Source organism: Sorex araneus, chromosome 6, assembly GCF_027595985.1.
Source record: "Sorex araneus isolate mSorAra2 chromosome 6, mSorAra2.pri, whole genome shotgun sequence".
Taxonomy (NCBI): Eukaryota; Metazoa; Chordata; class Mammalia; order Eulipotyphla; family Soricidae; genus Sorex; species Sorex araneus.
Genome location: NC_073307.1, coordinates 154638666 through 154664326, shown reverse-complemented (window position 1 = coordinate 154664326; position 25661 = coordinate 154638666). Strand labels below are relative to the sequence as shown.

Below are 25661 nucleotides of genomic sequence, written 5' to 3'. Positions count from 1 at the left end.
CGAACCCGGGTTGACCGCATGCAAGGCAAACGCCCTCCCCGCTGTACTATTGCTCCGGCCCTCCACTGTTGGTTTTCAAGCAACAAGGTGAGACATCCTTTGAGTCAAGGCCACCACTCCAGGCCCCGCTAATTAGTCTGGGGGATGAATTTGTTGTTTGTTCGTTTGGGGGCCACACTCCTTGATGCACAGGGGTTACTCCTGGCTCTGCACTCAGGAATCACTCCTAGTGGTGCTCGGGGGGAACTTTGGGATGCTGGGGATTGAACCCAGGTCGGCCGCGTGCAAGGCAAGGGCCTTACCCGCGGTGCTATCATTGCAGCCTCCAAGGGGTGATGTTTCTAGAGAATGCTCCCCCCTGGGCTTTATCTGGGAATTCCGTGGTTTGAGAGGAGCATGGAAAGGGGAAAGAGAATTGGGCCAAGTGGTGCCAGTGGTTCAGAATGTCAGGTTGGTGCTTTCCGTTAGGCCATCACTCACAAGATGCTAATGGGCACGGCTCAGTGCCCACTTCATGATCTCCTTTCATCTTCCTGACACCTCCAGGAGGTTGGAAATCCCTCTAGTTCCTTTCAGAGGCTACCCTGAGGCTCAGAGAGGGAAAGCCACTGACCTTAGGTCACACAGCAGACCACTGGGGCACCCACACTGAGGTCCCCCCCCAAATCCCTCTCTAGGTTACTGAACAGGGGATACCGGTGAGAGCTTCTGACCGCCACCAGTCTGGGAGACTCCCAGGCTGGGGAGGCAGGAAGCAGGGAGGGACCAGACAAGATTTTTTTTTTTTTACAAAAGAATTTTTACTAGCAGTTAAGGCCGGTTCCACCCGCCCTGGCTGCAACCCGTCCACCTGTGCCCGCCGGGCCAGACCGGGCCTCATTTCTTCTTGGTCTTCACCAGCCCCTTCTGCACGAGGCTGCGGTATAGCTCCTGGATGTAGGTGTAGACGCACTTGGAGTCAGGCACCGCCAGCCGCACCATGTCGTCCACCTCCAGCAGCTGGGCACAGTCGGCCAGCGTCCTGGGGGCGGGGCGGGGCGGGGCACGTGAGGGGCCGAGAGCAAAGGGCCGGGGGCAGCTCCGCCAGGCCGAGACCCTCAGAGCTGTGGATGTCGACCCTGATGGTCTTCGAGGCCATTGGACAGAGTCGGCGAAGAGTCAGACTCGGCGTGGCCTCATTGCAAAGCCCACACTTTCTTTTCTTTTTGTCAGGTGGGGTGTGTGTGTGTGTGTGGGGGTGCGTCGTAACTGCTGGTGTTCAGGGGCTATTCCTGGCTCTGTGCTCGGGAGTGCTCCCTGCAGGTGCTCCAGGGACTGACAGCATGTGATGCGCAGGATCAAACTCGATCCATGCAGGAGTGCCTTACCCCTTGTACTACCTGGCCTCTAAAGCCCATATTTTCTTTCTTTCTTTTTTTTTTTTTTGGGTCACACCCGACGATGCACAGGGGTTACTCCTGGCTCGTGCACTCAGGAATTACTCCTGGCCGTGCTTGGGGGACCACATGGGATGCTGGGAATCGAACCCGGGTTGACCACGTGCAAGGCAAATGCCCTTCCCGCTGTGCTATCACTCCAGCCCCTGGTAGTTTTCATTAGAGCACCAGGCAGGAGGACAGGGATCCGGCAGAGGAAGCTGACAGTGCAAAGGCACTGAGACAGGGCATTTACGGTGCCTGAGAGTAGCTGCAGGGCGGCCCACAGGGCCATGAGCTACTCCTGGCTTTGCGGAAGCTAATCATCTGAGCTCACCCCTGCTGGGGCTCACAGCCAGGAGCTTCATCTCGTGCTCCCCGCTGTGCTATCTCTCCAGCCCCCAAATTCACTATTTTTATTACTTTAATTAACTTACTTATTTTAATGAACTTAATTATTTACGAGAACTTAATCATTTACTATTATTTTACTGTTCAAACATACGAGCATGTTCCTAATCTGCCTGACCTTTGAGAAGGTAAGAGACCAGCAGGCAGCCAGCAAGAAGCGGATTCTGTGGACACAGTTTTTTTTTTTTTCTTTGAGGGGTGTAGACCACACCCAAGTGTTGGTCAGGGTTTTGGAGGGGGGGGCGGTGCTCAAGACTTACTCCTGACTGTGTGCTCAGGGATCACTCCCTGTGGGGCTGCAGAAACCGTATGGGGTGCTAGGACTGAACCCTGGTGAGCCGGGTACAAGGCAAGTGCCCTGCCCACTCTCCTATCTCCCCCGCTCTGTATCAGCGGCTGCTCTTAGCTCTCTGCTCCAGTGATCTCTAGAGGTGCCGGCGGACCATATGTGGTGCCGATTGGAACCGAGTCTATGGCATATATGACAAGCCTCTTCCCCTCTGTCCTAGCAGCCCCAGGACTGTTCTTGGAATTCAAAAATCATTGTGATGAGGCAGGAGAGATAGTATGGAGGGTCAGGCGCTTGCCCTGCATGCTTCCAAGCCAGGTTCGATGCCCCCTGCACCCCAGACCCACAGGGAGTGATCCCTGAATACTCCTGGGTGTGCCCCCCCAAAAATGTTTGGAATGGTGCCTGAGCAATAGCACTGCGGGTAGGTTCGATCCCCAGCATCCCATGTGCCCATATGGTCCCCGGAGCACCGCCTGGAGTAATTCCCCACTGCAAAGCCAGGAGTAACCCCTGTGCATCGCTGCGTGTGACCCAAAAGGCAAGAAAAAAAAAAAAAGGTTGGAATGTGGAAATGTGCCCCCAGCCCCTCCCCGCTGCTGGGATCCAGCGGCAGCCTCACTCGCGGGTTCCCTGGGGGGGCCGTGGCTTACTCTGCCGTGGAGAAGGCCAGGGTGAAGTTGTGCCGGCGCTGCGCGGGGTCCAGCGCCGCGTAGTCGAAGGCGTCGGGGAAGAACTTGTGGATGAGCGCGCAGAAGGCCATGCCGCTGCTCCAGCTCGACGAGAAGTTCTGGATGTCCACGTGCTGCGGGCAGCCGCCGTGAGCCGAGGGCCGTCCCCGCGGACCCCGCTCGGGAGGGGCCGCCCTCCCCGCAGACCCCGCGGCGGCCCTGCCCCACACCCACCTCGTAGTTTCTGGTCATGGCGCGGCACCACTCCAGAAGCATGCTCTTCACGCTGCCGATGGCCGCCCCCGCCGCCTTGGGGTTGCGGAACAGCGTCCCCGAGGCGGCCCTGAGCGCGGGAAGGGAATGCGCATCAGGGGTGCAGGGAAGGGGGTGCGCATCAGGGGCCAGAGAAGGGGGTGCTCATCAGCGGTGCAGGGAAGGGGGTGCGCATCAGGGGTGCAGGGAAGGGGATGCTCATCAGAGGTGCAGGGAAGGAGGGTGAGCATCAGAGGTGCAGGGAAGGGGGGTGGGCATCAGGGGCCAGGGAAGGGGGTGCGCATCAGGGGTGCAGGGAAGGGGATGCTCATCAGGGGTGCAGGGAAGGGGGTGCGCATCAGGGGTTCAGGGAAGGGGGTGTGCATCAGGGGTGCAGGGGAAGGGGGGTGCTCATCAGGGGCGATGCCACCTCCCCTCCCCAGCCCCCCCTGCCCCCGCCTCACCCAGCCCCGCTCCCCCGCAGGCCCTACCCGCCGAACTTGTCCACGATGGCTTTGCGGTTCTGTGCGCGGGCCCCGCGCGGCCGGGAGGGGGCGCTCGCCCTGCGCTCCGGCGCCTTCTCCTTCTTCTTCTCCTGGGCGGGAGGCGGCTCCGTGGGACTCTGCGGCACGTCGCTGGCAGAGGACTCACTGCGGGAGGGGGCGGAGAGAGAGAGCACAGCGAGTAGACTCGGGTTCGAACGCCGTAGGGTCCCCCTCAGTCTGCCAGTAGTGAGCCCTGAGCACAGAGCCAGGAATAAGCCCTGAGCACCGCGGGAGTGGCCCCCACGCGAGACAAAACTGTTTAAACATAACAAAAAAGACACAGCGTGAAAGACCCAGAGAGCCCTGAGAGGAGTGGGGCGCGGGCGGCGAACGGGGCGTGCGCAAGGGGTGCCCGGGTGGAGTTGGAAAGGCATAAGGAGGCTTTCTCCAGCTCCAGGGGAGCAGGTGACCTGGGGTTGAATTCTGGCTTAGCCTCTTATTTGCTGGGTAACCTCTGGACTGTTCCCTTTCTTTTCCTTTCCTTTTATTTTGCCTCTTTGGGTCACACCTGGCGATGCTCAGGGGTTACTCCTGACTCTGCACTCAGGAGCTACTCCTGGCGGTGCTAGGGGGACCCTAGGGGGATGCTGAGGATCGAACCCGGGGCGGCCACCTGCTCTACTGTCACTCCAGCCCCAGACCAAGCGCTTTAACCCCTGTGCTTTCTCTCGGGCCCAGGGATGCCGGTTTGGAAGGGAACAGGTGAAGGGAGGGCCTTTGGGGGTTGAGCAGGGTGTGACATTACCTGGCTGAAGGGCTGGTCTGCCCAGAAGCAGCGGCGTCTGGACTCAGCCCATCTGGAGGAAGAGAGCGGGTGGGAGGAGACTGAATCTACTCCAGGTATGGGGCCCCCCGCGACGCTCGCTCGGGGGTCCGGGAACTCTCACTCACCTGGGCTGAGGCTGAACCCCTCCTCCGTGGGGCTCTCGGGCCACACCTCGGGGGAGCTGGGGACCCCTCCTGCCCCTTCCTCTGATTCTTTCTCCACACCCTGGGCCTGCTCTTCGTGGGGACCGTCTGGCTTCTGGAACAAACATCGTCTCTGTGGGCTCACGGGCTCACAGGCTCCTGCCCAGGCTTGATGAGACTCTCAGAAGGTTCTGGAGAAGGCAGCTGGGTGCTGCAGCCCCCACACCCCCAGGCCTGTGATAGAGATGGGAGGAAAGACTGGACTTTGTCCCTGGGAATAAAAAGGGGAGCACTGGCTGGAGAGAGAGTACAGCAGGGAAGGCGCTTGCCTTGCACGTGCCCACCAGGATCCAATTCCCAGCCATTCCCTGACACAGATCTGGAACGGACAGATAGTACAGCAAGGTTTCCAGGCCTCGCCGGGAGGGGTCCCTGAACAGAGCCAGGAGTAAGCCCTGAGCACTGCCAGTGTAGCCCCAAAGAACTATATATATATATATATATATATATATATATATATATATATATATGGGGCTGGAGCCACAGTACAGCAGATAGGGCACTTGCCTTGCACAGAGCCGACCTGGGTTCGATCCCCGGCACCCCATAGGGTCCTCCAAGCCCCACCAGGAGTGAACCCTGAGCACAGAGCCAGGAGTAAGCCCTAAGCATCTCCAGTGTGGCCCCTCAAAACAAAAATCAATATAAAAATAAGGCGAATCTGTGGCCAGAGCTATAGTGCAGCTATTAGAGCATTTGCCTGGCATGCGCCGACCTGGATTAGATCCCCATTTCCTCTGGTCCCCCGAACACCGCTAGGAGTAATTCCTGAGTGCAGAGCCAGGAGTAACCCCTGAGCATCTCTGGGTGTGTCACAAAAAGTTAAAAAAAAAAAGGTGGGGGTGGGGGATTTGTTTCTGGGGGTGGAGGTGGAGCTTGGAACTCCTGGAGACTGTGAGCGTCCCCGCCTCCTCTCCCTGCCCGACTCACCACCTCCTCCGGGGAGCCCTCCTCCTTTGGCTGGGCCTGCGTGTCCCCGACAACGGTCTTCTCAGAATCTGCGGGGGCCGCTGGGGCCTTGGCTTTCTCGGGGGTCCCAGCTGCAGGGTCCTGCTCTCCCAGGGCTGTCCTGGGCTCCTCATTCACGTCGGCCTCCTTCGCTTTGGGGCTGGCCTCTTTCTCAGGCGCCTTCTCGTCACTGGCCGTGGGTGCCTCCTGGGTGGCCGACTGGGTCTCATCTTTGCTGTCACTCGTATCCTCGGGAGCTGCCGTGCTCTCCTCCTCCTTGCTGCCGTCTTCCTTGGGGAGTCCAGCCCCCACGCTGCCGCCTGCCTCAGCCTTGGCCTCCCCCTGCCCATTTCCATCCCCTGGGGATTCAGCCGTGGGGCCGTTCTCCGCTGGTGCTCTGTCCTGCGCCCCCTTCCCCTCCGCAGATGGCACTTTGCTGGTCCTCCCTGCCGAGTCTTTGGCCTCCGGCTCTGCAGAGACTCCATCCCCTGGCGCGCCCGGGGCCTCTGTGCAGGGGGAGACGGCAGTCCCATCCTCACAAGGCGCTGCTTCCTTCTGCTCCATCTCTGGAAAGAGAGGACAGGCAGGGCCAGGGGTCCCCTGAGTCTGAAGGTGGAGGTGGTCCCTGGGCAGGATAACGGGGCGGGTGCTGGCCTGGCATGCGGCCGACCCAGGTCCAATCCCCAGCATCCCATATGGTCCCCCGAGCACCACCAGGAGTGATTCCCTGAGTGTAGAGCCAGGAGTAACCCCTGAATATGATCCCTTCCCCCCAAAAAAGGACGGGAGTGGAGAATCCTGCCTCCTCCCCGCTGTCTCTCATGGGGGGGCTGAGCCACACTAGCTGCATATGGGGTGCTGTTCATTAAAGTGGTCGTGGCCTGGTTTTGGGTGCCCTGAGCAGTCTCTCCCCATCCCCATCTTTAATATATATATATGTATATATATAGTTATTGTTTTGCTTTCATTGTTGTTGGCTATGCCCAGTGGTGGTCAGGGCTTTCTCCTGGATCTGCCAGGCCTGATGTGGTGCCAGAGATCAAACCAGGGCTGGCCTCGTGCAAGGCAAGCACCTTCACCCCTGCGCCATCTCTCCGGCCCTGCAGTCTCGCCCCTCACCTGTGCTTCTGTTACCTGGGATCAGCTGAGGTCTAAAAACATTCTGTACCATATTTCAGGGAGACCACATTCACACAACTCATGTAGATTATTATTATTATTATTATTATTATTATTATGGAGCGATAGCACAGTGGGTAGGGCGTTTGCCTTGCATGCAGCTGACCCAAGTTCAATTCCTCCATCCCTCTCGGAGAGCCCGGCAAGCTACCGAGAGTATCCCGCCCGCACGGCACAGCCTGGCAAGCTCCCCATGGCATATTCGATAGGCCAAAAACAGTAACAACAAGTCTCACGATGGAGACGTTACTGGTGCCGGCTCGAGCAAATCGATGAACAACGGGACGACACAGTGCTATGATTGTGTTAGGATAGTTTTCTAAATACGGGTGCAGGAGCAGGGATCAAACTCGGGGCTTTGAGCTAATGAGGCCTGTGCTCTCCAGCCTCATGAGGTGCATCCCTGACTGAGGGTTCATCTCTCACTGTGTCTGATTGATAAATTAAGCTTCATAACAGCAGGGAAGGACACAGTACATACCGGGTCAGCACTAGGTGCAGTTTCAGGTACCCATTGAGTGTAGGATTTGCCCCTTGTGGGTTGGGGGGGCATTATAAATCATTTCAATGCTTTTGTCTCTTATTGATGAAGTCAGTGGGGGGGTGGGGGGTTCTGGTCTGATTTTGCATTGGGGATCTGTGGAGTGAAGACCACTTCCCCCTAGTAAACGGAGACACACTAGCTTTGGTCTTCAGAGCCCTATACTGCCCGGCTGGAGTCTCTCTCCTTCTCTCTCTCTCTCTCTCTCTCTCTCTCTCTCTCTCTCTCTCTCTTTTAAATAAATAAATAAATAAATATTTATTTATTTATTTTGCGTTTTGGGTCACACCCGGCGATGCTCAGGGGTTATCCTGGCTCTACACTCAGGAATCACCCCTGGTGGTGCTCAGGAGACCATATGGGATGCTGGGAATCGAACCCAGGTCGGCCACGTGCAAGGCAAACGCCCTACCCATTGTGCTATCACTCCAGCCCCTCAGCCAGAGTCTCTTGAGAGAACCGAATAATACTGGTTTCCATTGCTTTATTTATTATGATGGTATTTGTATGTTTGTTTGGGGACCCACATCCAGATGTGCTCAGGGCTTACTCCTAGCTCGGTGCTCAGAAATCACTCCTGGTGGGGTTCAGGGCATCCCATGGGGTGCTGGGAAGCAAACCTGGGTCAAACACACAGAAGGCAAGAAAGCCCCTTGCCTGCTATGTTATGTCTCGGCCCCAATCGCCTTTATTCTTCCACTTCCTACTTCAGGCACTCGATAACTGAAGTTTTGGTATGCCTTAGTGATTTAGGGTTTCTTTTAAACATCTACGCATTGGACTGAAGAATCATTCCGAGGACATTCCAGGAAGCAGTGCAGAGAGGCTGCTGATGTAGCTAAGTCCCAGAGGTGGTACAAAAAGGCCCAAAATTTGGGAACCACTGGACCACTGGTCTCTGGGCTTCGACCAGGGTTGCCGGCCTCTGGCTCTTGAGAAGGGCCGCTCTGGCCACTGAAGCGTTTCCTTCGGTGCAGAGTGGAAACCGCTCCTGCTAACGGTGACAGGGAAAGCTGACCTTCTGGCTCCCTGGGGACAGGGCGGAGGGGGATTATCACTCTTGGGGTTTCCTATTCCGGCACTGGGTGTACTCTAGGATCTGCAAAGACAGCTGGGTGGGGTCCAGCCCCTCCAGCCCTCTGCCCTTGTGGGGGGTCTGTTGGCAAAGGAGACCATCCCCATAGACTTCGGGGCATGACTCAGGCACAGGCAAGCAGGCACTCGTGTCATGGCCTATAAATACTTCCTGCCCTCCTGGTGCCCGGCCGGGACACCTGGGTGGCCGGGACAGAAGACAGGGGCGGGTGACAGCACAGGAGCGGCCGGAGCTTTCTGCTCCTGCCACCGCTCCCCCTGCTCTAGCTGTCTCCCCACCACCCCCCAGCCCCGACTCCTGGGGTGCCTGGCTCTGGCACCCCCACTCTTTGTAATGGCCTGGCTCTCTTGCAGCCCCCACCCCCGCGCCCCAGAGCCCCTGCAGGGAGCACGTGAGCCCAGAGCGGGGTGCCCCTCGGCAGGGCTGCCCTGGGCCCCCGTCTGACTCACTCAGGCTGGAACTCATCCCTCTGCCTCTCTGGGCCTTCGTTTCCACGAACAGGACTGAGCTAGAGCCGGTTTTCCACACAGTGTCTGTGGCAGTGGAAGGGCTCCAAGATATTAATAGGGCGGGGGGGGGAGTCTCTGACTGCAGCTGCTCCACGAATAGCCGCTCGCCACCACCGCATCCACTGCAGAGCCGCAGCCCACGGTAAAGGAACCCCCAGCTGCTCGGCGCCCACTTGCCCCAACCCATGCGACCACAAGCTTGTCCTTCCTTCCTCCCTCCCTCCTTCCCTCCCTCCCTCCCTCCCTCCCTTCCTTCCTTCCTCCCTTCCTTCCTTCCTTCCTTCCTTCCTTCCTTCCTTCCTTCCTTCCTTCCTTCCTTCCTTCCTTCCTTCCTTCCTTCCTTCCTTCTTCTCTCACTTCCTTCCTTCTATCATTTCTTCCTTCTTCTCTCCCTTCCTTCTTCCTTTCTTCCCTCCCTCCCTCCCTACTTCCCTCCCTCTTTCCTTCCTACCTTCCTTCTTCCTACCTTCCTTTCCTTCATTCTTTCCTTTCCTTCATTATTTCCTTCCTTCCTTCCTTCCTTCCTTCCTTCCTCTCACTTCCTTCTGTCATTTCTTCCTTCTTCTCTCCCTTCCTTCTTCCTTTTTTCCCTCCCTCCCTCCCTACTTCCCTCCCTCTTTCCTTCCTACCTTCCTTTCCTTCATTCTTCCCTTCCCTTCCTTCCTTCCTTCCTTCCTTCCTTCCTTCCTTCCTTCCTTCCTTCCTTCCTTCCTTCCTTCCTTCCTTCCTTCCTCCCTTCCTTCCTTCCTCTCACTTCCTTCTATCATTTCTTCCTTCTTCTCTCCCCTCCTTCTTCCTTTTTTCCCTCCCTCCCTACTTCCCTCCCTCCCTCCCTCCTTCCTTCCTTCCTTCCTTCCTTCCTTCCTTCCTTCCTTCCTTCCTTCCTTCCTTCCTTCCTTCCTTCCATTCCTCCTTCCTTCTCTCCCTTTTTCTCCCTCCCTCCCTTCCTTCCTTCATTTTCCTTCCTTATCTCCCTCTTTCTCCCTTCTTCCCTCCCTCTTTCCTTCCTACCTTTCCTTCCTTCGTTCCTTCGTTCCTTCGTTCCTTCCTTCCTTCCTTCCTTCCTTCCTTCCTTCCTTCCTTCCTTCCTTCCTTCCTTCCTTCCTTCCTTCCTTCCTCTCTTTGTCCCTTCCTCCCTTCCCTTCCTTTTGATGTAGAGGGGAGTGGGTTATTTCTGGCGGTGCTGGGGGCTACTCCGGGCTCTATGCTGATTCAGGTACTGCTCAGGGGACAGCGCCGTGTCAGGGATGGGGCAGGGAGTGGCCATGTGTGAGGCAACCGCCCGCATCCTGGTGCTCTCTGCTCCTCTCTCTCCCCACGCTCCCACTGGCCCGCGGTCCAGCACACTGCAGACAGCGGCCACCCCGCTGCTCTCTCTGTTTGTCTTGGCTGACCCGGAGGAGAGGAAGCCCGGAAGTCCCGTTCCCAGCCTCAGCCGCTCGGGTGACAGTGCTCAGCTCCCAGCGAGGCTGCCCCGCAGAGAAATCCCACTCAGCCCCTTCCACTGCCTGTCTCCCTGCTCGGCCGGCCAGCAGCCTGCCCTCTGCTCCCCTGCCCCTGGGAGGGCCCTTCGAGGAGGGCCACCTGCAGGCTCCACTCTGGGGGGTGTCCCACGGCCCGGCACCCCAGGCGAGAATTGCCATAGCCGTGGAGAGAACTGGCAGGAGACTGGGGCCGGCTGGGAGGCGGAAGGTGGGTTGGCAGCTGGAGGGGGCCCGCAGGAAAGGGGGGTCCGTGTTTCTCCTACCTGTGGGGTCTCGTCCTTCCTCCTGTTGAGCCGCCTTCCTCCCCGCCTGCCTTTAAGCCCCTAGCTCTTCCCTCGGCCCCCCCTCCCCGACCCCACCCCCAAAGAGCATTGTTTACTGCCCGGTTGGTACAACACCGTACCCCCCCCTCATGGAGGCTCGGGTTTCCCTGCATCTGACAGGTGGCAGCCTTCAATCAGAGCGTCCCTCCGGCACTGACCTGGGCAGCAACTGTCCTGTTCTCAGAGTTCTTCCCAGAGGACTCGCCCAGCGCTAAAAACCATCTGCAGGTCCCTTGGGACCATGGCCGCTGGGCCCTGCCCCCCTCTGCTCCCTCCCCGCCCGGGGGGTGGGGGGCTCTGCATTTCTTTCAACTGTCACTGAGAATTTTGGTGGGACAAAAGCAGCTGCTGGGTGCCGGGCCGGGAAGGGGGTGAATGGGACAGCTGCCACGGGGGGCGGGAGGCGGTGTCTGGGGGACTCACAGTGGACAGAGCGGGTTAGTGGTGGGGGCGGGCAAGAAGAAGAAAATGAGGGGCCCAGCTGGGGTGTCCCCGGACTCAGAGGACATGGCAAGTCCAGAATGGAGTAGTATTGGTTTGGGGGTTTTGGGAAATTTCAGGGGACCATACAAGGCAAGAGGCCTGCTCCTGTGCTCTCTCTCTCTCTCTCTCTCTGGCCACTGAGCAGTAGTCTGAGCTGCCGTGACCCCCACACCGCCGCTGCCAAAAAACGGTGGCTACTGAACCTTACCCAGAAAACCACAATGAATCTTAACTCTGTCCTGTGGTCAGAGGTAGGTTCTATGGTTGAGGCTGTGCCCAGGAGACACCCCCACCTTCTTGGGAGCTTTTTAATCCCCCCCACCCCCGTCTCCTCCTCTTCTGCCCCATGGGCCTCCTTCCTCTTTTTTTAATTTTTTAATTTTTTTTTTTTTGCTTTTTGGGTCACACCTGGCAATGCACAGGGGTCACTCCTGGCTCATGCACTCAGGAATTACCCCTGGCGGTGCTCAGGGGACCATATGGGATGCTGGGATTCGAACCCAGGTCGGCCGCGTGCAAGGCAAACGCCCTACCCGCTGTGCTATCACTCCAGCCCCCTCTTTTTTTTTCTTTTTGCTTTTTTGGGGCCACACCAGGCTGTGCTCAGGGCTTGCTCCTGGCTCTGCACTCAGGGATCCCTCCAGGTGGGCTCAGAGATCAAGCCCAGGAGGGCCCGGCCGGTGTGCAAGGCCAACGCCCTGCCCACTGTTTCCCCCGCTCTGGCCCCGTCCTTCCACTTTCTTCAGCAAGTGGACTCCTTCTAGTGCTCTGGGCTTCGGCTCCTTGCCAGACTCACTCGTCTGCTCTGAGCCCAAATCCTCTCTCCTCAGGTAGACCTCTCACCACCTCCTCTCCCTCCCTGAAGCCTATGAGTTTTGGACTTTTGGATTATTGGGGCCCAAATTACTTTCTGGTCTGCCTCTGTCCCTGGACTCCCAGCTGCATGCTCAGGGCCGTGTGTGGCCACTGCCCTGTGAATTACCTGGTTAGGTATTAGGTGCTCAATAAACATAGCTTGAAGAAAGAAGTTAATGAATAGAAACAGGGGATAGAAACCTGCTCTGAGAGCTCAGGGTTGGTTCCCAGTGGCTGAACAGCCCGGGAATGACAGTTCTATGACTGCTTCTAATTCCCTTCATCCACTCAGAGTTGACCTGTCCAAGATTGCTGAGCTTTCTCCCACCTTTCTGGTTTGCCAGTTAGTGTGTGTGTGTGTGTGTGTGTGTATGGAGGGGGTTAGGGGAGATTGAATTCAGGATCTGAACATATGGAGCCTGTGCTCGGTGACTTTGCAATTCTTAACACCAGGAGTGATTCCCGAGGAAGATCTGAGCCGGATATGACCCCAAAATTCAACAATAACAAGAAAAAAACAGAGAGGCCAAAGAGATCAGGAGGTAATAAGGCACTTGCTTGTCTCCCTGGCTGGAATCCCTGAGCACTGAGCCAGGAACCATCCCTAAGTGCTGCAGGGTGTAGCTCCAAAATCAAGAAATGAAAAAGAAAAATATAAAGTAAAAAACAACGCAGGGGGGCTGGAGTGATAGCACAGTGGGTAGGGCGTTTGCCTTGCACGCGGCCGACCCAGGTTCAAATCCCAGCATCCCATATGGTCCCCTGAGCACCACCAGGGGTGATTCCTGAGTGCATGAGCAGGAGTGACCCCTGTGCATTGCTGGGTCTGACCCAAAAAGCAAAAAAAAAAAAAAAAAAAAACAAAAAACAACGCAGGGCCAGAGAGATAGAACAGGGGCTCTGGTGTTTCCTTGCCAACCCCAGCTTGAGCCCCAACAACACATGTTCTGCCCGACAGAGCTAGAAATAGTGGCCCACCCACTAAACAGACTCATTTCTCATTTCTTTCCTTTTTTTTTCCCTTTTGGTGTGGGGGCACACCTGGCAGTGCTCAGGAGACTATGTAGGGTGTCGGGGATTGAACCCAGGTCAGCTGCATGCAGGCCGCTGTGTGTCTCTCCAGCCTCCCTCATTTCTCTTCTCGTCCTGTTAGTCAGTAACGAAACCAGCAAAAGCAACTGATCGTTGCATTTGTCATTAAAACTTCAACAATTCACACATTTACTAGGTTCATCATTTTTTGCTATAAAATGTATGTTCTGGGGATACTGCAGTGAACACAACAGAAAATCAACCTGATCATAGAACTTACTCTTCAGATTTTGTTTTTAGCATCATTCAAGGGGCTTCTCCTGGTGCAATGCTCAGTGATCATCCTGCTGGTGTGGAGGCAGGAGGGGACGTGGCTTTAGGAATCCAGCCCGGGGCCTCCAGCATGCAAAACACGCTGTGTCCCTGGCCCAGAAATCATATTTCAGTTTAGAGGGGTAAGTCAAAAATGTTAGGCTAGGGACTGGAGTGAAAGTATAGTGTGCAGGGCGTTTGCCTTGCAGGCGGCTGACCCAGGTTCAATCTCCAGTATCCCATATGGTCCCCTGAGCACCACCAGGAGTGATTCCTGAGTGCAGAGCCAGGAGGAGGAACCCCTGAGCATCGCTGGGTCTGATCCTAAAAGCAAAAAAAAAAAAAAAGTTAGGCTAAGTGAGAGTAGAGTATATATGGAGAAAAATGCAGCAAGAAGAAGGCGAAGGAGGGTCTTTATTGTGGGAATGGGGTGTTCTTGGAGCTGGAGATTGAGGAGACGTGACTGAGAATTATGGGGTGCAGCAGTGAGGATGAGGCCCGACGCCATCTGGGAGGGAGCAGCATTTCCGGCAGGGGGAAGGACAGGAGTGTACCGGGGAGTATGGAAGGCCAGCCGGCTGGGATGAGGTGATGGAGCCAAAAAGAATCGGGGGAGAAAAAGGGCCCTGTGGGAGCCAGGGGACGGTGTGGGGGCATTTCAGGCTTTGCTCTGTGGCTGGGAGCCCTGGAGGTTTGCAGGTTGTGACGCGATAGGATCTAACTTTAGTCTCTGACCAGCTCCTTTTTGGCTGCTCTTTTGAAAAGAGACCGAAGAGGGAGCATTCGCCCACGAGGGGACGCCGGTCGGGAGAGTGACCTGAGAGGTGGGCGGCTAGGACTGGAGTGTCCCTGGTGGAGGCCAGGAGAGGAGAGGGGAGGGATGGTGGACACTGGAGCCAGCCGATGACCCATCCAAGGACTGAAGTAATCTTGTTCCTTTTCTCTCCTGTTGATCTGGGGGGCCGGGAAGTGGGGGGGAACTTCGGCCTCGGCACTTTGATGAGGGGTCGGGGTCTTGAGGCAACAAGCCTGGGCTCATCCTCTGGGGCTGAGTGTCCTTCGAGAGGGGCCCTCTGGGGGACTGCGGGGCCAGTACAGAGGGGAGGGCACTTGCCTTGCACAAGGCTGACTGGGGTTGGATTCCTGGCATCCCGTCTGATCCCTGAGCCATGCCAGAAGGGATCTCTGAGCACAGAGCCTGGAGTCAGCCCTGATCACATCCAAGTGTGCCCCCCACCCCCAAATAGACAAACAAATAAATTACAGACCTATGGGAACTGATATCTAACCCCCACCTCCGCCCTGGGAGGCTGAGAGCGGACAGTCGGGAGGGGGAGAGACAGCCCAAGTGTCGGCCTGGTGATGACATGGGCACCAATGTTGGATGCAGGGTCTGAGCTCCAAAGAGCTCTTGGAAGGCTGAGGCTCTACAAATGGTCTCTGCCAAGGAGGAACGTAATTGAGATCATTGGAGACTCTTCCTTGTGGGTTCCCAAGTCCCCAGTTGCATAGACATAAAAAGGAAAAAATAGGGCCGGAGTGATAGGACAGTGGGTAGGGTGTTTGCCTGGCACACGGCCCACCCAGTTTCGATCCCTGGCATCCCATATGGTCTCCCGAGCACCGCTAGGGGTTAATTACTGAGTGCAGAGCTAGGAGTAACCCCTAAGCATAGCTAGCTGTCACCCCAAAAAGCAAAATACATATATATACACACTAAAAATCATACTAATATATATGTACTAAAAATTATACTAAAATAGAATAAAAAGAAAAAAAAAACACAGCATTATGTAACCTCCCACCCCTGAGAACAATGATTTCCACACACTGCAGGGAGGGTAAAATGAGGAGTTGCTGGTTCAGTGGGTATAAAGTTTCAGTGGACAATACTGCATTGTGCTCTTAAACGGTTATTAAGAAGACAGAGCCCAGGCCAGAATGATAGTTGAGCGGGTAGAGAGCTTCACTGCACCACACACAGCTGACCTGGGATTGATCCCCAGCATCCCAGACGGTTCCCTGAGCCCCACCTCAGAGAATTCCTGAGTACACAGCCAGGCGCATGCCCTGAGCTTTGCTGGGTGTGGTCCCAATCAAACAAACAAGCAAAAGATAAATCTCAGCAGGAGAGATAGCACAAGTGGATAGAGTGTTTGCCTTGCAGGGGTTCAATCCCTGGTACCATGTATGATTCCCCCAAGCCCTGTCAGGAGTAAACTCTGATCACTCATTGCCTGATGTGGCCCAAAATACCAAAAAAAAAAAAAAAAAAAGACATTTATCACATTATTTTCTTACCACATTAGATAGGATTTACTTTTTAGAAATTCAATTGGAAGAATTGAACGTATGCATTAGATGACATCAAGAAATGACTATACTTGGGGCTGCAGAAATAGTATAGTGAGTAGGGCATTTGCCTTGCATGCGGCTGACCCAGGTTCTATCCCTGGCATCCCATATGGACCCCCAAGCACTGCCAGGAATGCTTCCTGAATGCAGAGCTAGGAGTAACACCTGAGCACTGCCAGGTGTGGCCCAAAAGCCGCCCCCCCAAAAAAAAGGCTATAATTTTGCAGGTCTGAAAATTACACTAGAAACTGACCTCCTAAATAAAGCCCAGGCTGATGGCGACACTCCGAGGGGAAGTGCTTTTTCCCCAGGCCCCAGAACTGTTAATGTTTGTATAGATTTGACTTTTTTGGGTTTTATTGTGAATAATGACTTACGATGGGGCTGGAACGATAGCACAGAGGGTAGGGCATTTGCCTTGCGCTCGGCCAACCCTGGTTTGATCCCTCTGTTCCTCTCGGAGAGCTCGGCAAGCTACTGAGAGTGTCTCGCCCACAAAACAGAGCCTGGCAAGCTACCCGTGGTGTATTCAATATGCCAAAAATAGTAACAAGAAGTCTCACAACGAGATGTTACTGGTGCCCACTCGAACAAATCGATGAGGAATGGGATGACAGTGACAGTGACAGTGAAGGGCATGTAGATTAGTATATTGTACTCTCTACTCTTTTGGTATGGGCTTGAGTGATAGCTCAGCAAGTAGGGCGTTTGCCTTGCACGCAGCCAACCTGAGTTTGATTCCTCCGCCCCTCTCAGAGAGCCTGGCAAGCTACGGAGAGTATCTCGCCTGCATGGCAGAGCCTGGCAAGCTCCCGGTATGCCAAAAACAGTAACAACAAGTCTCACCATGGAGACATTACTGGTGCCGGCTTGAGCAAATTGATGAGCAACGGGCTGACAGTGACAGTGACTCTTTTGGTATGCTTTAAATCTGCCTGAATAAAACAACCTTATTGTAAAATGTAAAAAATGAGAATGATTTTCTTTCCTTGAGCTTCTCAAAGGCTAAGTACTTGAATTGGTATTTCTTTTGCAATGATTTTTATGTTTTTGGCTTTTTGGGTCACACCCGGCGATGCACAGGGGTTACTCTTGGCTCTGCACTCAGGAATTACTCCTGATGGTGCTCAGGAGATCACATGAGATGCTGGGAATCAAACCCAGGTCAGCTGCATGCAAGGCAAATACCCTACCTGCTGTACTATTGTTCCAGTCCCTATTGTAATGATTTTTTTTCTTTTTTGGGTCACACCCGGTAATGCACAGGGGTTACTCCTGGCTCTGCACTCAGGAATTACTGTTGGTGGTACTCAAGCGGCCATATGGGATGCTGGGAATTGAACCCAGGTCGGCGCATGCAAGGCAAATGCCCTACCTGCTGTGCTATCGTTCTAGCCCCTGTAATAATTTTTTTAAACTTTCTTTTGAAATAGAAGTTTACAGAAAGCTGTGCAAATAATACAGAGAGGGCCTACGTACCCTTCACCAGGACCCCAGTAAAGGTTAAGTCTTACCTAATTAGATGCAATATCAAAGCCAGTAAATGAGCATTGGTACAATGTGTGTATAGTTCTGACATCTATATATGTCAACCTGACTAACCACCTCCAATGATCAGGATATTGTGCAACCAGGATTTCATCACCACAGAGCTTTGCTGCTCCTTTATCAGCATCACCCTGGTAGGTAAAGCACATACTGCACATGTGGAGAATGTGGTTCATTCTTGGGCAACACATACACACACAGACATGCACATCACACTGCCCCTCAGTTACTCTAACTCTGGGCAACTGTTACTCTACCCCTATAGCTTTTGAGAATAGCATTAAGTGGAAACATAAAGTCCCTCTCTCCCTTCCCCCTCCCTCCCTCCCTCCCTTCCTTCCTTCCTTCCTTCCTTCCTTCCTATTTAAGAGCAAAACTAGATCATGTCCACAGAAAACACATATGATAGTATTCAGAGCCACATTACTCATTGTAGCTTCAAGAGGGAAACAATCCAAAACTTCATCGATAGGAGAATGGACAAATAAATTCTGCTTTATTCATCCAAACAGTAAAGAAAGCAATAAAATAAAAGAGAGAGGGGCCGGAGCGATAGCACAGCGGGTAGGGCGTTTGCCTTGCATGCGGCCGACCCGGGTTCGATCCCCGGCATCCCATATGGTCCCCCGAGCACTGCCAGGAGTAATTCCTGAGTGCAAAGCCAGGAGTGGCCCCTGAGCATTGCTGGGTATGACCCAAAAAGCAAAAAAAAATTAAAAGAGAGAGAGAGAGATAGTACAGGAGGTAAAGAACTTGCTTTGCATGTGGCTGTAGTGCCCCTAGTTGAAATCCGTGGCACCATATATGGTTCGTGAGCACCACCAGGGGTCCCTCCTGAGCACAGAGCTAGGAGTAGCCCAGGAGGATCATGAAAATTATGGCCCCAAACTGTTTCACATTTAGGAGATATCAGTTGGACCCCCATAACCATAACAAAACAAAAACAAACAAAAACAACCAGAAACAAAAACTCAGAAGCAAAAACAAAGAGGTCGTTTGAGGCTCTGCAAGTAGGAAGCTCCAGCCTGAGAACCACGTGGTCCCCTGAGCACTGCCAGGAGTGGCCCCCAGACAAAAACCAAAAAAACTGAGTAAGAGATACACACAGTCATGAAATCTAAACGATGCTAGGTGAACTAAAAGAAGCAGACACACGGCCAGAGTGAGGATAGTACAGCGGGTTGGGCATTTGCTTAACATGCAGCCGACCTGGGTTCAATCCCTGGCACCTCATATCCCTCTCCCCCTACCCCCGAGCACCACCAGAAGTAATTCCTGAGTGCAGAGCCAGGAGTAACCCTGAACATCGCTGAGTGTGACCCCAAAAAACAAAAACAAAACAAAACACACACACACAGGAATCAGATATAAAAGAAGTTCAAGAAGGCAGAAGGCATAATAGGGGCTAACTGCAGGAAAGAAAATGTTGACACACTTAGGGTGAATGCGAGAACATTTAGCAGTGCTGGGAATACTTTGCACCATAAAACCAAACATACTTAAACATTAATAAGATGGTGCAGGTTACGAACTCCAGCTGCATGGTTGGTTTATTCTGAGCCCTGTGGCTTAGGGAGGGCTCCTGGCACGGGAAGTCGGGGGACCCTAGCATGCAGAGACAGGGACTGAACCCCGGGTTGGCCATGAGCAAGACAAGAGCCCTACTCGCTGTGCCATCTCTCCAGCCCCTCTTCAGGCTTTAATCTCAATTTTAAACTCTCGGAGCGCGCAGAGTTCGACAAAGACGATTCCCTAGAGCAGCGATGTCCAGCGCTTAGATCCGTGAGCCCCAGCGGCAGCGAAAATTGCTGGATTTATCTCTCCAGGACTCGATGTCCAACGAGTCGAAGAGAACCGGCTTTTGCACCAGCCTCGTCCTCTTTCTGCAAGGGGGAACCCTACCTCTCTTATCTTTGCAACCCGAGAAAGCACAGCGCCGCACTTATCGGTGCAACCTACACACAGCTGGACTTGGCAACAGGTCCCCTGGGCAGCGGTTCTAACACGCCTCCGAGGGAGCCCACGGGGAAATTTACAATCTGATGCGGAGTCTCGTCCTTGGCAGGAGACGAGCCTTGGGCATCGGCGCGTCACTTGATTCTGTATTTACTCTGGGGTTTGGGGCCACACCCAGCTGTGCTCGAGGGTTTACAGCTGGCTCCGCGCTCAGGCGTCACTTCGGGCGAGGCTGGGGGGGGGGGGGACAAACGCGGTGCGGAGCATCGAACCCGACCCGCTGTACCATCGCCCGGGTAACATTAAAGAAGCCCCCAGGAGACACGAAGGAGCAGCCGAAACCGAGAACCGTGGTCTTGGGGCTGGGGGGGCGGGGGGCTTCCTTCTGGCTCCACGCCGGGTTTGCGCCCTGGCGTGAGCTTCAGGGGGTCGCGGGGAGGCGTGGCGCGGCGCCCGGGCTCAGCCGCCGGAAACTTCAAACGCTCGCCGGGCTGCAGGCGCTCTACACCCCCACCCCGGTCTCTATGGTATCTAGGCGTCTCCTCTAGCACTTGCAAGTGCCCTACGCTGGCCGCAGCGCCGGCGGTTTCCTCTCTATGGTCGAACATTTCCCAGCGCGGAACTCACGGCCGCCGCGTTCCGGAAGCGAGTCGGAGGGAAGAGGAGGGCGGGACCTCCCTCCCGGAAGTGACCCACGTGCGTCCGCTTTCCCTTCACCTGGCCTCCGCCTGCGCTCTCGGGGGGCCTGCCAGAAGTTGGGGGATACCGGGGGTGGGCGCTGTCGCCTGCCCCAGGCTGTGGTGAGTGCCCTCTAACCTCACGGTGAGCCCGAGGGTGGCGCTGCCCGTTTCAGAGGTGCAGCCCTTGGGCCACTTTAGAGTACTGCGTGTTGCACGGCCCTGAAGATGCTCCTGAGACCCAGGGTCCAGGGGCAGCGCTTCCCGGAGCCGGGTAGTAGCGTCGGGGTGTGGAGAGGGGGGGCACTGGGTCAATAAATAAAGGGGGCGGTGGAAGCTTAAAGAAAAGCGCGCCCGAACCGGTGTTCGAGTAGAGGTGACCTCCAGGGGCGGGGTGTCACGGCCAGTAACTCCCCGGTAACGTGCCGTGTGACCTTGGGCTCCGAGTGGTCGGGCGCTCGCCCCTGCCGGCCGCTGCCCGGTGTGCCCACCGCATCCTCTAGTCCCCCCACCCCGGGGGAGGGGGGAAAGATCGGCCAAGGAAGGGGTGGGCGCTAACGGTGATGTCTGCCCCGAGAAGCAGGCGGCCGGCGCTGCAGGACGGGGATGGATCCGCTCCGGGCTCAGCAGCTCGCGGCCGAGCTGGAGGTGGAGATGATGGCTGATATGTACAACAGGTAAGCGCCCGCTCCCGGCTGCTCCCGGCCCGGGGAGGAAGAACGGCGCAGCCTAGCCGAGGGCAGGCTTGCACCGTTTCTGGAGCTTGCTTCCCACCGTCTAGCGGGAATCTGACCCCGTGGTTGCCATGTCTGAGCACCCCCAGCTCCCCCTCCCTCCCTACCCTCACCCCAACACACACCCCACCCCACGGTTGGTGGCTGGTGCAAGAGCAGGTTATTAAGGGGTCTCTAGACTTGAGTTGAGCATTGAGGTCCAAGAGGGATTGGCAGGGAAAGCGCGCAGCAGGAAAGAGAAGCGCAAGGCCAGGCCCTGGTTGCGTTCCAAGAACGGTTGAGCATTTTGCTTTTTTGGCAGATAACGCGTGGCCTATTTAGTCCTTAGCATTTCTTGGGGGTTTGGGCCACACCCCTGCCATAATCTCTGGAGCTATTCCTGGCTCTGTGGGCAGGGGTGACCCCTGGTGGTGGGGGAAGGAACCATCCGTGGTGGCCGGGATTGGAACCAGGGTCTTGCAGAGTCAAGCATGCTTAACCTTAACCCCTTCGCTATTTCTTCCCCCCAGTTAATGTTTCTTAAGCTCTTACTTCTCCCTGGGCACTTAGCATTTTCCCAGGTTCTTATTTTATTTTTACTGGAGCTGCCTCTGGTGGTGGATGTCCAGGGCCCCCAGAGCTGTACCCCTTATGGTTGGCAGTAGGAGGCAAAGTGGTGCCAGGGACCAAACTCAGGCCTGCTCGTGGTAGATATGCAGACATTTGACCTACTTCCACAGCTGGCCCATGATCTTTTTTTTTTCTTTCCAGAGCACAATGCCCTGGGTTGATTTTTTTTTTTCATTCCTCCACTTTAAGGAGAGGAAGTGGAGACATCTAGAGATTAAGTTACTTACTGAGGGTCCACAGCTGGCCTGCAGTGATGTCAGGACTAGGGCATCAGAATCCAGTGCTCCGCTAACCGTTCTGCAAATTTGGCCACAAATCCTGGCCCCACCAAACAGAGCCTTGAGTAAGTTTCTCAATTTGTCTGACTCGTGGTTTCTCCTTCTTTAAAATAGATAATAATAGCGCCTGCCTCCTGGAGATGTTATAAATATTAAATGAGAAATACAGAACAAGCTCTGAGCACAGAGACTGGCGCGCTCTGAGCAGTCCGTGAAAGTCTGTCCCTTTTTTTTGTGGAGGGGGGTTGCAGTCCTGGATTTGAAATCAGGACCTTGTACATCTCATCATGAGCCTTGTACTGAACCAATTTCTGGGCACAGTGTCTGATTTTTTCTTGGGGGGGGGGTGAAGTTAGGGGGCTACAGCTGGAGGTGCTCAGGAAATGGTGTGATGCAAGGGTTCGAATCCAGACTTCCTGCATGCAAAACCCTCCGTCCTCAGTGTATTGGCTTAAGCTCTCTGGTGTTCTCTCTTTAAACCATAGAAACTGTCTCAGTTTGGGGCTGGAGCGATAGCACAGCGGATAGGGCGTTTGCCTTGCACGCGGCTGACCCAGGTTCGATTCCCAGCATCCCATAAGGTCCCCTGAGCACCGCCAGGGGTGATTTCTGATTGCAGAGCCAGGAGTAACCCTTGTGCATCGCCAGGTGTGACTCAAAAAGCAAAAAAAAAAAAAAGAAGAAGAAAGAAAGAAAGAAACTGTCTCAGTTTATCTTAAAGCTAAATGCTAGGATAATTTTTCTCTTTGTCCTGGAGGTGTGTGTTAGAGATGAACCCATAGCTCATACAGCTGCTGGGAACTGGAGTGATAGCACAGTGAGTAGGGCGTTTGCCTTGCACGTGGCTGACCTACGTTCAATTCCCAGCATCCCATATGGTCCCCCAACACCGGCAGGAGTGATTCCTGAGTGCATGAACCAGGAGCATTCAGAGTAACCCCTGTGCATCACTGGGTGTGACCCAAAAAGCAAAAGCAAACAAGAACATAGCTCATACAGCTGCGGTGTGCCCTCTCCATGGAGCTGCGTCCATGGCCCCCGGTGGCCCCCTTATATTAGATTGCTTTTTCAAATGTGGGCCGTGTTGGGCTGGAGTGAGTCCAGGGCTCAAGCTGCTTATATTGTTTGTGGCCAAGCCAGGTGGAATCCCAGGCACCACATGATTCCCCCCCACACCATCATCAGGAAAAAAAAGAAAAAGCCCGATAATAAAATGTGGAGTCAAATAAGATGTAGATCATATCCCAGCCCCATGTGCTCTGCTATCATTACCTGTAAACCGGGGACAGTGCTTCTCTGGCTTCTTAGGGCTGTTACAGAGATTGACTGCACTTTTTTTTTTTCTTTTTGGGTCACACCCGGCAATGCACAGGGGTCACTCCTGCCTCTGCACTCAGGAATTACCCCTGGCGATGCTGGGAATCGAACCCAGGTCAGCCGCGTGCAAGGCAAACGCCCTACCCGCTGTGCTATCGCTCTAGCCCCTGACTGTTTACTTTGTGTCAGGAGCTTAACGTGATGTCTAGAACATAGCTGGTACTCACCTAGTGCTTTGTGTTTGGGCATAAACATGGGCCCAGACAACATGCTTAGTCCCAAGGCGAGGCTCACATGGCGAGGGGCGGACTCCGGGTCCACACTGGGCTCTTGGGAGCTGAAGTCGGTGTGGCAGTGGAGGCTGGTGGGAGTGCCTGGGGTGCCACAGGCTGCCGCTGACCCGCCCCTGCCCTTCCTTTCCCCCCAGAATGACCAGTGCCTGTCACCGGAAGTGCGTGCCTCCCCACTACAAGGAAGCGGAACTGTCCAAGGGCGAGTCCGTGTGCTTGGACCGCTGCGTCTCCAAGTACCTGGACATCCATGAACGGATGGGCAAAAAGTTAACGGAGTTGTCTATGCAGGACGAGGAGCTGATGAAGAGGGTACAGCAGACCTCTGGGCCCGCGTGAGGCCCCAGGCCGCGCCCTCCCCCCCACCTCCCCCACTTAATAAAAGAGCCCCCTTTGGGTGTCATCTGTGACGATTGCCAGGCCTCGGCTCGCGCTCGGGAGTCCGGGAGCCTGGGCTGTGGTAGAGACGCTGCTGGTCGGAGAGATAGCGCGCATGTTGCGATCGGATCCTCCCCGGGTTGAAGAGGGATAAATAATAGGGGTGGTGGGGTGAGAGAGAGAGAAAAAAAAAATATGTGCGCATGTGCTGGCCTGGCTGAGGAGAGAGGACGTGTGTTCATGTGTTCAAGCTCTCTCCTGGATGAAAAGTGTGTGTGTTTCTGTGTTTGTGTAAGCAGCGTGCCTGGCAGCTCTGAGCAGACGCAGCAACCCACTGTATTTGTGTGTATTTGCTGTGTGACCCGGAATCTGTCACCAATTCAGCTTCCTCGTCTGTAAAATGGGGATAATCAGAGTCGGATTAGGTAGGGATGGTATTAGGAGGCATAGGTATCGTGAGGATTCAGTGACCTGCGTGGAAAGCATCTAGAGTTATGACTGGAGCATAGGATGTGCATGATAAATACATGTGTGTGCGTGCACATACAAGCATGTGTAAGCCACTTGACACGGTTGAAGGCTGGCATTTTCACACACAAGGGAACGGTTTAGAAAAGTGGATGGGCACAGGCCGTCAGGAAGGAAGCGGCTCGCCTCTGGGTTCTAAATGGCACTGTTGGACGCATGCTGTGAGTGACCAGGGAGGGGCCCCAGGGACAGCACTGCCCACCAAGCGCCCTCCTGACTGATCTGATCTCAGCCTTCAGACAGTGTCCCGTCACACCCGCCAGACGAGCCCAAAGGTCCTCTTAGGAAATGGAGACTGGGGTGAAGGTCGCCAGAGGTCACAGGAGTGGAGCAATAATAGGGCCAGGCTTTCCAGGCCTGGTGAGTTCCCGTCCTGAGCTGTCCCTAGAGCATCCTGCAGCTTCTAGAACAAGGCTCGTGCACTCCAGGTGTGACTGAGGTTGACATGGATCCCAGGTGACATCTTTGCAGTAAAAGGTTATGGAGAAGTCACCTTGCCCGGTGGGAAGGCAAGGGGCAAAGAAGGAGTGGGGACAGGCCGTGCCTGACATTGAACTCGGCCTTGCACGAGCAAGGCATGTGCTCTACCACACAGGTTGGCATTCCAGCCTCTACAGGGCCAGTTTTAAAGATCAGGAATGGGGGCTGGAGCAGGGAGTGGAGCCCTGGGTTCAATCCTGAGCACTGCTGAAGTTTTAGGGCTTTGAGGTTCAGACCTAGGGTGACATTTTCTCTTTCTTTTCTTTTTTCTCCTTCCCTCCCCCCCCCCCCCAGTTTTTGGCCACATCTGGCAATGCTCAGGGATTACTCCTGGCTCTGGTTGTGCACTCAGTAATTATTCCTGACGGTGCTGCTCAGGGGACCATATGAGATGCTGGGGATTGAACCCGGGTTGGCTGTATGTAAGATAGACACCCTACCTGCTGTACTATTGCTCTGACCTCTCTTTTTTTCTCTCTCCAAGGGTGACACTGTCTAACTGCCTGTGCCTCAGTATGTCTTCTATAGAAGGTAACCAACAAGTTACCTACTTCATTGAGTGTATTGGGAAATATTGGTAAATAAAGCACTCAGAGTAACTAGTGTTCTTGCTCCCTTCCACTATGTACTTAATAATGTGAGCTTAGAAATATTTTTTTTTCTTTTTGGGTCACACCCGGCGATGCACAGGGGTAACTCCTGGCTCTTCACTCAGGAATTACTACTGGCAGTGCTCAGGGGACCATATGGGATGCTGGGATTCGAACCCGGATCGGCCGCGTGCAAGGCAAACGTTCTACCCACCGTGCTATCACTCCAGCCCCTATTTATTTATTTTTTAAAATTTTTTGGTGTGAGGGTATCCCAGCGGACTGAAAACTTCAAAACTATCCTCTAAGCAGTGGAGAACACCAAGACGCCGGTTTAGATGCTGGAGTGTCAGTTCGGGCCAACAGGTGGCGCTGTCTGCCTACAGGAGCAAGCACCGTTTCCGCCGCCTGTTTTATGGGGCCCCGGGCTAAGTAAGATAAGGGGAGCCGCGAGGAAAACAGCTATATTATCTCCCCCGAAGTTTAGTATGGGACATCCAAGACTCCTCAGCACGTGCTGCAACATCCGGAAGGGGCGGTCGGAGCTTACAGATGGGAGAAGCTGCAGCTGGAGAAGGGCGCTGGCAGAGGCTTAGCAGGAGGGGCA

At 54.8% G+C, this 25661-nt stretch overlaps 2 protein-coding genes across 4 annotated transcripts; one reads left to right on the top strand and one right to left on the bottom strand.

The window, feature by feature from the left end:
- Positions 1-876: 876 nt before the first annotated feature.
- SMTNL1 (smoothelin like 1) lies at positions 877-6064 on the bottom strand. The gene is made up of 7 exons (XM_004620449.2): positions 5483-6064; positions 4475-4607; positions 4329-4380; positions 3530-3688; positions 3021-3129; positions 2769-2920; positions 877-1021 (listed from the first exon to the last, which is right to left on the bottom strand). The coding sequence occupies exons 1-7, from the start codon at positions 6062-6064 to the stop codon at positions 877-879; spliced, it is 1332 nt and encodes a 443-aa protein (XP_004620506.2).
- Positions 6065-19838: 13774 nt separating this feature from the next.
- Positions 19839-25067, top strand: TIMM10 (translocase of inner mitochondrial membrane 10). Of its 3 annotated transcripts, XM_055142501.1 has the most exons (4): positions 19839-19973; positions 20431-20527; positions 23216-23390; positions 24949-25067. In XM_055142501.1, exons 2-4 carry the CDS (start codon positions 20457-20459, stop codon positions 24961-24963), a joined length of 261 nt encoding a protein of 86 aa, XP_054998476.1. In that variant the 5' UTR covers positions 19839-19973; positions 20431-20456; the 3' UTR covers positions 24964-25067. The 3 variants fall into 3 exon arrangements, with proteins under 3 accessions (XP_054998476.1, XP_054998475.1, XP_004620449.1); XM_055142500.1 differs by lacking the exon at positions 24949-25067 and having other exon boundaries at positions 23216-23488; XM_004620392.2 differs by lacking the exon at positions 24949-25067 and having other exon boundaries at positions 19856-19973; positions 20434-20527; positions 23216-23488.
- The last annotated feature ends 594 nt before the right edge of the window (positions 25068-25661 follow it).